This window comes from Neomonachus schauinslandi, chromosome 16, assembly GCF_002201575.2.
Source record: "Neomonachus schauinslandi chromosome 16, ASM220157v2, whole genome shotgun sequence".
Lineage (NCBI taxonomy): Eukaryota > Metazoa > Chordata > Mammalia > Carnivora > Phocidae > Neomonachus > Neomonachus schauinslandi.
In genome coordinates this window covers 57,830,701-57,843,801 of record NC_058418.1, presented here as the reverse complement: position 1 = coordinate 57,843,801, position 13,101 = coordinate 57,830,701, and the positions used below count along the sequence as shown (strand labels likewise).

The following is a 13,101-nucleotide window of genomic DNA, read 5'->3' as shown; positions in this document are numbered from 1 at the left end:
CAGCACCAACTTGCTGTCGGCAAGCTCAGAGACGCAGACGCTCCAGAACACGTCCCTGGGCGTTCCGTGCCCACCAGCACCAGCCCGTGTGGCTTCATATAACAAGCTTCTGCTGGGGACCAAAGCGATTCCAGAAGAACCGGGGCCAGCGGCAGGGAGCACAGCGGCCCCCTCGGTCCCGTCCAGGCCAGCCACCCCACACAGGCTCACGGACCCGCAGCACGGTGCTAGGTTGGGGCTGACGAGGCGGCCAGGCTAACTCAGTCCGGCGACAGGAGATGCACACTGGTTTTTGTGACTTTTCTAGGATGTTTTTGGAACACCAAGCCCATTCTGCTCTGGCCTTTATGGCTGAAATTCTATTTTCCATCGTCTCTAGTTAGGGAAGGCTTTTCCATAAGGGATTAATTCCCTGAACTACGTAGGTCCTCCAAGATTTCTGTTTGTGTTTGGCACGCAACACAGAACCGTATTTTCCTGAACGGAACGTTTTTATTAGAAGTGAAGCGACACAGTGCGCTGTTTGTGAGGCGGAGACTGTTCTATCTGCTGTTCTAAGGCAAACCATCCACACTGGACTGCGGCTGCCCAGGAACACAACCCCCTTTTACCGCCACAGATAAAGGCCCCCGATGCACACACACCACACTCTCTACACGTAGTACACCCTCTTCCTTCTCACCCACTCCAAAAAAAGTTGTGCACATAAAATGTCGGATACTTCTCTCTTCTAATCTCTTCCCCAGCTGGGTTTAGAAGGCCCCACTTCACAGAAAAAATTCTGAAAGCTACTGAAATTTATTTTCCAGTATAAGGAGAAAGACAAATGCCAAAGAAGTCAGGAGAGGTTTAAGAGCTTAGAGAACGCCAGGCTCTTGTTAGCTGGATCTCGGTAAAGTCACCTCACAAACACACAATGAGAGCAGCCTGGATTTCCTGCTGTGTCGCCAACTTTGTTTAACACAAATGAACTGTGTGCACGGTGCGTCCGTCATGACAGAGGCGGGCTTACCAGAACACACACAATTCTCCAGGCGCTCATGCGAACGGATGATGTTTAGCTGACAGACCCACGTAAACTCTTCTCACGCACATCTCAGAACATCAGCTACGGCTACTAAAAACAAGAGTATCACAACACACATCTCGTTGAAACAGCACTAAACCATCCTGTGATTCATGCTCTAAGCATCATAACTAAAGCCCAAGTCTTTAAAGATTTCCCACGTGGCCAAAAGTCTCCCACACAGAGAGAAATAATGGACTCAGATTTGAATGTTTCAGTAGATAGGAGATTGCCTAGCAACAGAGTTTGGTACAAAGTCAGTGTTTTATCTTCCTAAATCTGAATCCGCTGGATCCAAGTCCTATGCTGCGCACACAGCCGGGGTCAGGAAGCAGCCCAGTGCACCTGCGCCCACCGAATGCACACCGTAACTGGAAACGGCTCCCACGATCGCCCCTTCCTTCCCTCAGAGCTTCCATAAGTCCCCCTGCCCCCGACAGAAACCAGGGGAGCCTTGTGGCTGCCGTTTCAGGGGCACCAGAAAGGAGCCGCTGAGCCGAGGGGACAGATGAGAACACAGCTCAAGACAGTCAAACCCCTCTCGATCCCGGGGTAGTACAGCAGTAGTGGAGAGGGTGATCTAGAGAGCCGGAGTCCGTGTGTGGCTCCCGGAGTCACGGGATCCATCCCGGGCTTTACCTCCCAGCACAATCCAGGAAAAGCTACTGGCTCCTATCCCCACATGTACAGATACCAAAACTCCCCTCGTTCCTGAACTTCTCTCATCTCCTCCCCAGGAATGCCACAGGAGAGGTTACGATCTAGGAGGAAGCACGGGTCCAGCTCCAGGTGGGCGGGCCTGAGCCCTGCAGGCAGAAGGCTGGCTCCTCATGGTGCTTTGCAGGGCAAGGCACAGTCGGCTCTCAAAAATTAGGTAATCTCTGCATGATGGGAACCCTGCTACATGATGTTCAAGGTTAAAGCGACCCCTAACTTCTTGTTCTTGGTTGTGTCTTGATCTTGAACAACAACATGGTATTAACTGTAAGAAACTAGGTGCCCGTCCTTGGGTGCTGAAGAGCCCCGTGAGCAGAGGGGAGCCGTGGCCATCGTGCTCCAAGGGCGACTGGCGGTCAGCCAGCGGCGGCGGCCAACTATCCAAAAACAGACTGCTTTTGGAGCATTATTTCTAGTCCCATGAATACACGTTTAGGTCTTTGCTTTGTTTTCTTAAACTCCCAAAGAATTGACATGAATGGAATGAAAAGATATCTCAGAAATTGTATAAATGTAAATTTTAAAAATCTAGACTTTCTAAATGCAGAAAAGAAATATTTAGGTCTTTCAGCAGTTCAATAATTATTTCACGACGTTTAACTACAAAAATGCATCCGACTTTCATCATCAGCCAAGCCGCCCCAACAAAGCACACCGTTCACAAATCGCTTGGAGTCTCTCAACGTGGATTTGTGCCACATGGGTGGGCTGCTGTCTGCCTGAGGTCACGACCCTGGTGTTGACAGACCCACCCCCAGCCCACCTGGCCCAACAGGGAGGGTCACTGCTGGGGCTTGCAGCGTGTTGTGTGAGTCACGCAGTCAGCCAGCGTCTCCATAAAAACACTCAGGCGCTCTCCACGCAGTGCTGCCCCCGCCTTAGAGCGACCAAGGTCCCTGCAACCCACGCTCCCTGAAGGCCCGCGGTGCGCGTGGGCAGAGCCCCTCCGTGTACACAGCGCGGACCCTGCCTGGAAGGAGCTCACAGTCAAGCCACACCGGGCGTAGAGTGGATGCCACGGGATGCTGTGACCCTCCGTGCAGACAACCTCTACCTCCTCCTTGCCAGCTCCGGACTGCGGCACAGACATTCCACACCAGCCATCAGAGAAAGCAGGGTCACCACAGGAGTTGGCAGGCCTACAGCCTCGGTTCTCAAACGCTGCTTACATCCCCTCTTGGAGCCCTGCCACCGTGCTGTGAGGCCCGGGGCCACAGGGGACCCTGCACAGAGGAGGACCAAGGGGCCTGGTGGACAGCCTCACCGAGCCCCCGGCCACGGGCCAGCCCAGCCCCAGCCCGGGAGCAGCGCCCCAACAGGGCAGCCTGCTCGGACTCCAGAGGACCCCAGTGAAGCCACTTAGTGCTGAACCCCCACCCGCTGCACCCAATAAAACCAGAGTCATGAGAGATAATGACCAGTGGTGGTCATCAGCCCTAAGTTTTGGGGTGGCGTGTGGCAAAGCAAGAGTGACGCTTCAACTCCTCGCACAAAGAAGTGTCCCCCTGCCTACCTCTACCAGCGTCCCCGGCCCCCCCACCTACAGCTCTACCGTAAGGTTTTCGGCGCCTGCAACTTAGCGTCCAATAGTTCAAAACACAACAGACACACACACGCTCTTACCCAAACTTGTTGATTTCTGCTTATTTGTACTTCCATACAGCTGAACCACACCTCGCTAGTGACTGGTTCTAATTCAGGCAGAATGAGAACTAGACTCTCCTGGACTGCCAACACCAATTAATGTCTGCAATTTTTAGGGATCCAGTCCCTTCCTGCCCAACCATCACTCGCACTTACACGACCAGTTCCCCTGGTCACTCAAATGCTCAAGCGACCCTCAAGGAGTGGATGTCTCAAGAGCAGTAGGTACACTAAATGCCTTTAACTGCCTTTATCCCTGTTGCTCATGCCTTAAATATCTGCACAAACCGACGAGACAAGATTTGCATTCTTGTTAACGGGACTGAACCGTGTTGCTGCAAAGACCCCATTCTCTCCTACACAGCGTTCTTGGGCTGAGCAGCATTACAGAATGCTCTAATTAAAACAACACACTTCCTAGGCCTTATGCAATCTAAACCCCCCAGAAAACAACTATCTTTAGAGAAGGAAGAGGAAACAAATAAAGCATTTTCGTTTTAGCCACGTAATGAGTTACAGGAGACGTCTGGTCTTGATGTGAAGTCTCATGACTGGGAGCTCCATGTCTCGAGCGCGTGACCTCAGAGCCCCCTTGCTTCCACGGTGGTGCCAAACCGGGCCCGTCTCCCTGCGGACCCCAGCAGCCCCTGCTACCGAGCAGGGCCCGCCGTGGGCGTCACACCACCGTCGGCCCCGCATGTCACAAGGATGCAAATCTAATACCTTACACTTGCACATCACACCTGGTTTTGTGGAAGCCAATTTGACAGAATATGTTCAGAATAAACATCCTTCCTCTCTGGCCACTTCTTTCCCCCACTACTCACACTGAACCTCTCTGCATAAAGTCTGTACCTTCACGTTTAATTCTACGACTGCATCACCATCTCTTAAACTGAGGCTAATTATGTAGTTGTTCTTCCAACTGATTAGATAAATGTGAAAATTTATTGTGAGTTGGCAAGCCTTCAATCACATAAAATTAATCAGAACCAAAGCACGTACCATACCATGCCCCTTGCTATCTAAACCCTGAGCGTCCACATAGTCCCTACAAAGACTTGGCAAGGTTTTTATTCAAAATTCACCATTCAAATTGTAAACAAATTCGGTAAACTGGTGTTGCATGGGATTTCTGAGAGGCTGGGGCCATGATTACTGAGCTCGCCCACAGCTCTCCCCGCCGTCCTAAGGGTCACCCCCTTGAGTCCAGTGTTTGCTTCTGCCAGCACCTGGGGACACTGCGGGACTGGGGTCAAATCTAGACAGTAGCCTTAAAATCATGTCACTACCGTACAGAGTCGTAGCCGCATACAGAGCAGGCATGGCTCAGCCCGACACGTGAGCGGATGACCATGAAGGCACCACACAGCGGCAGTCCGTCCAAGAAGCGCACCAGCATCCGGGCACCGGGGCCTGACGGCTCTGACCGAAGCAGAAGTCCTCTGGGGACATAACACTGACCTGAGGGCGCGTCTCCGGGAAGCTGGGAGCCTGGGAGGGGCTGGAATGCACCATCACTGTCCCCACTTGGGGTATCGGCCCAGAGCGCCACACGCACGTGCTCGGGCGTCTCACGAGGGCCGGACTCTGACTCACACCACAGGGTGCTTATCTCTGGGCTCTAACAAGGGTTCAGAGAGCACAGGAGTGCCCCGGGCTTCCCTTTACCAGACTCCACGATGCACAGCGCCAGGTCTACCTGGCCCACAGGTGAGTGGCAGGAGGGCCGCATAGGACAGAGCAGCCCCACCCCTCCTCTGAGAGGAATGCAGCCTATTCCTGCCCTTCCTACCTGAGAAAGCACTTCGGGCAAACTGCAGGTGAGTTCCCCCAAGGAGGCTAGGGTCCCTGGAGTCCAAGGCTGAGTCCTGACCTAGTGTACTTTGTGGGGACTGTGTGTGGCAGGCCCCCGTTTTGAGGCTCACATTCAAATCTTTTTTTTTTTTTTAAAGATTTTATTTATTTATTCATGAGAGACAGAGAGAGAGAGAGAGGCAGAGGGAGAAGCGGGCTCCCCGCCGAGCAGGGAGCCCAATGCGGGACTCGATCCCAGGACCCCAGGATCATGACCTGAGCCGAAGGCAGACGCTTAACCATCTGAGCCACCCAGGTGCCTGCCCCAAGGCTCACATTCAAATCTTAAAAGTAGGACCTCTTGTTCCAATGATCGTGTCTTCCCAAAGAAGAGTGTGAAGTCCACATCCACAAAGCACCTCGGGACGCCCACCTCCAAGTCAGGAAACCTGGGCCCCTCTGCCGCCCGCACACCTGCTCACGGGAAGGGCGCTGCTGTCGAAAGCCAACGTCAGAACAGCATCTTCTCTCCCGAATCCAGAGCCCGCACATCGTCCCTCTGCCCCACGGAACAGCCAGCCTCACGGGGCTCATGGGCCGCAGAACCGTCAGGCTGACACAGCCCTGAAGGCAAAGAGGCTGCTGGACGGTGAAACACAAGCAGCTCTGGGACGGCAGAGGCCAGAACGTAGGGCCTGTACCAGGAGAAGTTTCAGTGAAAGAACAGATATTGCGTTAGAGAAACACAAGGCGCAGTCTACCGGGATTTAAGAGTTACTCCCAAAGTGCTTTCAACTGCATCATTCCTAGTTAATGCACACAACTGGGCCAAACTCTAATCCTGTATTATTCATCAAACACGTTTTTTTGAAAATGTCTGGTCAAGGTTAAAACGTCTACACAACTTTATGAGCCCCTCCCGTGTATGAAGGGGCAAGGCTGAGCAAGCGCGGAGTTCAGCCCCAGCCAGACTTCACGCCGCGGCCTCGGTGACTGGCGTCTGTGCCCGAGCTGGGGTGCCCAGGAACATGCACATGACGCCTCGGGCCTTCCAGCCCCCGCTGTGTTAACAGCTCCCTGAGATGACTGAAACGTGTGTGTGTCCAGCACTTCTCTAACAAAACACTAAGTCATTTTTAAAAGCTGAATTTCTAAGCTAGGTTCCTCTACATTGATTAGGCTCAGATGACCTCCCTTCTTTAAAAGGTTCATTCGTGGTGTTAATTTTAACGAGAAATGGCATCTATCCTAATTAATTAATGCTTTAAGTAAAAGCTTTCCCAGTGATGCCTGTGAGTCTCGCGCACACACAGGCACACACAGTAAAACTGAAGGCCGTCCTCTGCCAGACCCCACAGGAAGATCTTCCCGGGCCTGCAGGCAGGGAGCATGGGACACAGAAGACGCACTGTGTCCTAGGTACGGAGGGTCCACGCTTCCTTGCCCAGCCCCGACCCAGCACTCCGACACCATGCCTGTGGGGTCAGGGTCGGGTTTGGCAAACGCGCCCACTCTCCCAGCAGCGGGGACAAGCACCGTCACAGGCCGCGCAGACACCGGCGCTGAGCACTGGGCCGACTGCTCCTGGTGAGGACACGGCTCTCCCGAAGCAGGTGCTCCTGCTTGGCAATGAGGCCAAAGAAGTGCAGTCACTTCCCCAACGCAACCCACTGACGGAGCGGCAGCCCGAGGCTTGGGCCTGGGCTGCAACTCTCCCGGCGCCCCCGGCCCCCACCCAGCAGTGCTCCCCTCCAAAGCCAGGCCCGCCCCGCCATGCCAAAATCAGTCTCTTGGGAGGCAGCACACAGCGGCACACCAGGGAGACCCGTGGGGTGAGCCCATGGGGTGCTGCACCTCCAGCTCAGCCTCCCCTCTGCTCTCCCCTGCCCATCCTGAGCTGGGGTGCCTAGCGGCACATGGCTGACTTGGGGGGAAGGGGTGCCCTACAACCACTAGTTTTCTCTGACAGAGAGCTCGTGGGAGATTCAGGCACATTACATCCAAAAGGAGCTGCGGGAGCCCAGCGAGAAAGGCCCGCCGTGGCTGGCAGAGGCTGGCCTGACCCCACAGCTGCTCCCAGCAGAGCCTTACAGCAAAGACCGGCTGCAACTGGCCCTCCAGGACAGGCTGCTCCTCTCCCGGGCCCTCCCCTGCTTCCCCTGCAGCAGCGTCTCATTCACCTCGCTGCCAACTGCACGCCCCATGGCAGGACATACAGGCGCGCAGGAACTCAGTGGTCCAGAAACTTGGTAGACAACACCAAGTTCCGCCCCTCCCTAGGAGCACCAAGTGACCTTTAGGCCACAGCACCTGCCACATGAGCAACAAGACGACGAGAAATACCAGGAACAGGGACGACAAGGTTATTAACGCAGAGCCTGACTCCAGAGTTCTCAGGGAAGATTGATTCTGATACTCAAGTAACACAAGTAACCCGACTTCCCCGATCTAGATTAAATGCCTTCAGAAGTACGCTGAAAAAGAGTTTTGAATTAAGGTGTTCATAATCATTTTCTTAAGCTTGACTGTGACTTTTTCTAAAAGAAGCATTCTATGCTCCTGATTTATCTGATTATCTTTTGATTTACCAAAATATGAAAGGAAATATGTATTAATGTTCACAGTGTAAACTCCACATAGTTGTAAATGCTTTAAAACTACCTAATTACAACATCTTAGAGCTACAGGATCCTAAGAAAATAAAGAGACACCACTGGTCACCTATTTTAGTACTTTTCAAACTGTGGGCCATGAAATCGATTTAATGTGTCACAACTAGTACCCAAAAGAGACTAAAAAAGAAGAAGAAAAACAGAACAGAGCAAAAAGTATTAGAGAACTAGCCAGCAGTGAGGTTAACTATCCTTCTGTGAACCTGCTCCGACCGTGTGTGTGTGTGCACCTGCGCGAGAAGGTGCGAGAGTCCTAACGCCCACCTACTTTCACACACTGGACCCTGATGCAGTCCAGCCACACAGCACAAACCCGTCATCTGAAGGGCAGCCTGGCATCTGCCAGGCAGCGTAACCAGACCTTTAGTGGGGGCCCGTCCAGGGGCCAGGGTGGCCCACCGTCCACCGGCCGCAGTGAGCGAGGACAACCTGAGAAGAAGCATGACTTGGAGCAGAAGCCCAGCTGGTAAGCAGAGCGACTGCAGCTAGGGGGCTCCCCGCGGCGGCTCCCCAGTCCACCCACCCTCCCCAAGGTAGCCCCCTGGCCTGCATAAGTGCCATATTACTGCACGTAAAAGTTCCCATGACCTCAACATTTCTCATTTAAAATCCAACTCAAAACCATTTAACCCACCTCACTGCAACTTGCAATCCCCATGGCTCTTAACATTTGAGACCTTTTTGTTTTCATTTTTCAGAATCTTCTGAAATCCATACTGAATTAAAAATTCTATTATACTGGGGCACGTGGCGGGCTCCGTGAGTGAAGCGTCTGACTCCTGATTTCGGCTTAGGTCATGATCTCAGAGTCCTGAGATCGAGCCCCATGTCAGGCTCTGTGCTGGGTGTGGAGCCTGCTTGAGATTCTTTCTCTCCTCTCACCCCTGCCCCCGCGCTCTCGCTCTAAAAAAAAAAAAAGAAAGAAAATTCTCTTATACCAACCACTAACTCAGAAAGCTGAACTCCCTTAAACAATCACTTCCCAGGCCTAGCACCTTTAATACACAATGTGTCTACGCATCCACTGTGCTCGGTGCATCACTACCACGCAGGATTAGCTTCAGTCTTCTCCTGAGAACTCCAGGTTTCTCTGCTCCTGATCTCATTCACTATACAAAGCCCATCTGCCCAGATTCCTTAAGTCACCACATAGACGATAACACTGCTACACATTCCGAGTTCCCATGTTCTTTACATGCTTGTTGGCTCTGCATTCACACGGCAGTAAACAATCAATCCTGAAATACTCACTGCGTAAGAAAGAAGACGCGGCACGAGGCAGTAGAAGAAATCGCCTGTGTCCCTAGCACCTGCGCTCAGACTGTGGACAGAGAAATCAGCACGGCATCACCGGGCTTAGTAAAGTACCTCTGAACCATCGGGAACAGGGCCGCAGACCTGCCGGCCCACGCATCTCACTCCCAGGAGGTGCCCTCGCCCAGAGCCCAGGACCACAATTAATGACTGCATTTGAACTTCAACCCTAACAAATCTGACCATCTAGCTTCCCCCCAAAACAGATCAGGAAGGAGGAGGAAGGGGGTCACTGCAAGAAGATGCATGTGGCCAGAAACAGAAGGAAGAGAACAGGAAATGTGTGAATATGCCACCAGGACCATCCCTTGAAAGGAGGCTTCCAACTAAACCCCGGGCTCTCTGCCGGGCTGCGCATTGGCTCCCACTCCTGATCCTTCCTTTCCACACCTGGGGAGCAATGGACACTGCTGCATGTCTACCACACCAGGCCCACGCTCACTCGCCCCCACAACAGACTGGCCACCGGCAGGGGCCACGGCCCAGGGAGGGGAAGCACGTGGGGGAGCCGCAGTGCAGAAGCGCTTCCATGGCGGGACGGAACTCAACAGCACGTCAAGACAGCGGCTCTCCCTCTCCCGAAAACAAAGTCTGCAGCAGCAGTGAACAAGCACGCGGTTCCTGCCCCTCTGCCGCCCTGCCACGAAGACGCAGTGCTTTCACAGACACCAGGCGCTGATGGAGAAAGTCATGCCCACGAGCGAGAACAGCAGAACATGAGAAAACCCGCGACACACGGGACCAGAGCCAGGAGAAGCGGGAAGGGCCGCGGCGGGTCCCAGGGTCAGGGGCCCTGCGTGACTGAGCTGTTCTGCATGGGTCTGGAGCGCTGCTGCATCATCATTCTCAGTGACGGTTAAGCCTGTCAGGGAAGGACTTAGGAGGACGCTAATCAGTCAGTGGGTCTGTAAACCCCAAAAGAAGAGCAGCACATGAGTTTCTTCACAGGCTTCTGACTAGCGTCCTCCCCATTCAGTACCTTTGCTCCCTAAAACCAGAACAAGCCTCGTGGGGTCGTCTTCAGGAAATCAAACACCATAGTGACCCCAGGCCCCACCGCGCAGAAGCTGGGGAGCGGCTGTAAGACTGTGGGGCCCCGTGTGAGCGAGGCCGCAGCGCCTGGCACCGTCCTCCTGTGGGTGTGCGAGGCCAGGGGAGGGAGGCCGGGGCAAACCGAGGGAGCCGGGGGCGGGGGCATGTGAGGGCAGGGGAAGGAACCACGGCGCCCCTGCCTCCAGCACAGCTGCGCTTCTCACTCAGCCCATCGGTGACATCGCGTTCAGCAGTGTCTTCTGTATCTTGCGAAACATCATTCTGTTTTGCAAATTTTCGGTTAACTTAAAAAATGAAGCTGTCACAAGCAGAGTAACTTAATAGGAAAAAGAGTCAGCCAAGTGATAGAACAACAAGGAATTTCCACACAGGGAAAACAAGAAAGGATTAGCTAAACAGTTTGACCAGAAAAAGGCAGCTTTACATAAACACGTATGGTTTACTTAAGTCAGAAAGCCGGGCCTCCTTCAGGAAAGCAAAAGGTGGCAGATACGGAAATGCCTCCAGCTGCCATCAGCGTCGCCCCGCCTGTTGTCGAGCTCCATCCCCCACACAGGACGGACAGCGAGCATCGGGAAGAGCTAGGAAGGCAGCACGAGCTTACAGGCTAAGAAAGCGGAGGATGAAGAAACTGCAACAGAGACGGCAGTCGGGACGGAGGCCGAGGGCAGAGCCGAGCACCGGGCCAAGCACGGCTGCTCAGGCAGCAGAGGCCCCAGCCTGCAGCTAATGTGCAGGATGCAGCACCAGCTAAGCGTGCGCAGAGCGCTCCGGTCCGCATCATTCTCTGACCGACACTCCAGGAGCCCCTCCGGGGTTGAAAGCCGCGCTGCCGCCTCCGCCACAGAGCTGGGCTCCCTGCTTTCGTGGCTGATTTGGGGCACGCTGTCTCCAGTCACACACAGCACTAACAAAACATAAACACCTGGTTGTTTTACCTTTCAAAAATCCCAAGTGGAATTCCACTCAGGAATAGAGACAGAAAGGACAAGAATATCCAACGTGACATACTTTCTTTTCTCATGAATTAGAAAGTTCAGCGACATTTGAACGAGGATAAACACAAACCACTAAGTGGTCAAAACCAGAGATCAACTACAGACGATGACCCACCCTCTCCTACCCTAGACGGGACAGCTTGTGCCCGACCAAGAGAAACATGCAACAAAGACCTGCTGAGAACTGACCTCCACGGGTCCAGCCCCACGACCTTCTCTCCAAGACAGGGCTCAGAGGACACGACTGAGGAATGCTGGTTAACTCGGCATGGCTTTGGCTCTTCAGTGCTTCAGGGCTCTGATTAAAACCTCATTTGTGGGGCGCCTGGGTGGCTCAGTTGGTTAAGCAACTGCCTTCGGCTCAGGTCATGATCCCAGGGTCCCAGGATTGAGTCCCGCATCGGGCTCCCTGCTCAGCGGGGAGTTTGCTTCTCCCTCTGACCTTCCTCCCTCTCATGCTCTGTCTCTCATTCTCTCTCTCGCAAATAAATAAAATCTTAAAAAAATAAATTAAAAAAAAATAAATAAATAAAACCTCATTTGTATGTTTCAAGATGAAACTGAAAACGGAAACTCCAATCTGAACAAGTGATTTAAATCTGAGGTCTGCTGCACTTCTCCCAAGGCGTTTGGAGGGTTCCAGATAAAACCCACGGGGTGCCACTGTCCTCTCATTTCTGAGACCAGGGACACACAGTCTCCATGCCCCACACACGGCAGACACCAGGCCCCCCACCGATGGCGCAGGGACGCACACAGCCGTTTCAAAGCGGGGAGACGGCTGGGCTCCAGAATAACAAGTATTATTGTCTTGACAGTAAACGAGCTCTATGTTTGTGGCAACAGGTCAGGTTGTATAAGAAAGGAAGACTCTCCAGACTCTTTCATAATTTTTCAAAGATTATAAACATCTCTTTGACAGAAACTCTTTGAAAGGGCCTGGAAACGTCAATCCTCAAAGTCACCAGCAATTTCACTGGCTTTTAGGAAGCAGACCCCTCCCTAGAACCCCTCACAGCTGGAGCACCCGGCCTTGAAAAGACAATTCACACCCAGTGTGTTCAGTGACTGTTTCAGCTAAGCTTTTTGTCAGATGTTTTTAAAAATGCCGGTGACTGGCATTTTGCAGTAACCTCCACAAAAAAAAACCCACCTTCTCCTAATATGTAGCTACTGCACAAACATGACCATCCACAGCACTCATGTAAATTCACAGACAACAATGCTAAAGAGATGGTGGAGTTTCATCTACAAGGCAAAAGGCAATGTAACACCCCACAAAGAAACGAACGTAGCCCAGAGCCCCACCGTGCACGTGTCCACATCCTTCAGGACGTCGGGGGCCAGCAGGGGCAACGCTGGCATGTCCCCAAGGCTGACATCGCATCACCCTCCTGCTCCCCGCTCCTCCCTGGGGCAGTGCGAGGGTTGCTGATCACACAGCAAGCAAGCATTAAGGGAGAGCACGCGAGCACTTACCTGCCCGTCCTGGCCCACGTGGTGGATCTGCAGATTGCCCTGCAGAATGGGTGAAAAAAGGAGAGATCAGGGACCAGAACAACTTCCAGACACAACGACACAGAGGCAGGAGCAGCCCATGCCATCTGTGAATGGCCAGCAAAGCCATTCATATCAGTTCTACAAAAACTCAAGCCCTTGAAGCAATAAAACACCCAAAACAAAATGAAAACTGAGTTCACAGATAGTATTTTTTCTTATAAAAACAAACCGAAGAAAACATTGTACCCACCCCCCAACCCTGACCCCTAATGAAAATGTCATTTTCCCCCCAACTTTAATTTTGAGACAACTTTAGACCGATGAGAAGAACCAAAAGTCA

The 13,101-nt window shown here is 52.9% G+C and overlaps 1 protein-coding gene across 8 annotated transcripts in view; it reads right to left on the bottom strand.

Annotated features, from left to right (window-relative positions):
- The window catches only part of LOC123326875 (BTG3 associated nuclear protein), an 83,788-nt gene that overhangs the window by 15,208 nt on the left and 55,479 nt on the right, over positions 1 to 13,101 (bottom strand). For all 8 annotated transcript variants that reach the window (XM_044922029.1, XM_044922030.1, XM_044922033.1 and 5 more), the window contains one exon: positions 12,741 to 12,779. In XM_044922029.1, coding sequence (XP_044777964.1) covers positions 12,741 to 12,779 — 39 coding nt within the window. The remainder of the gene's footprint in view (positions 1 to 12,740; positions 12,780 to 13,101) is intronic.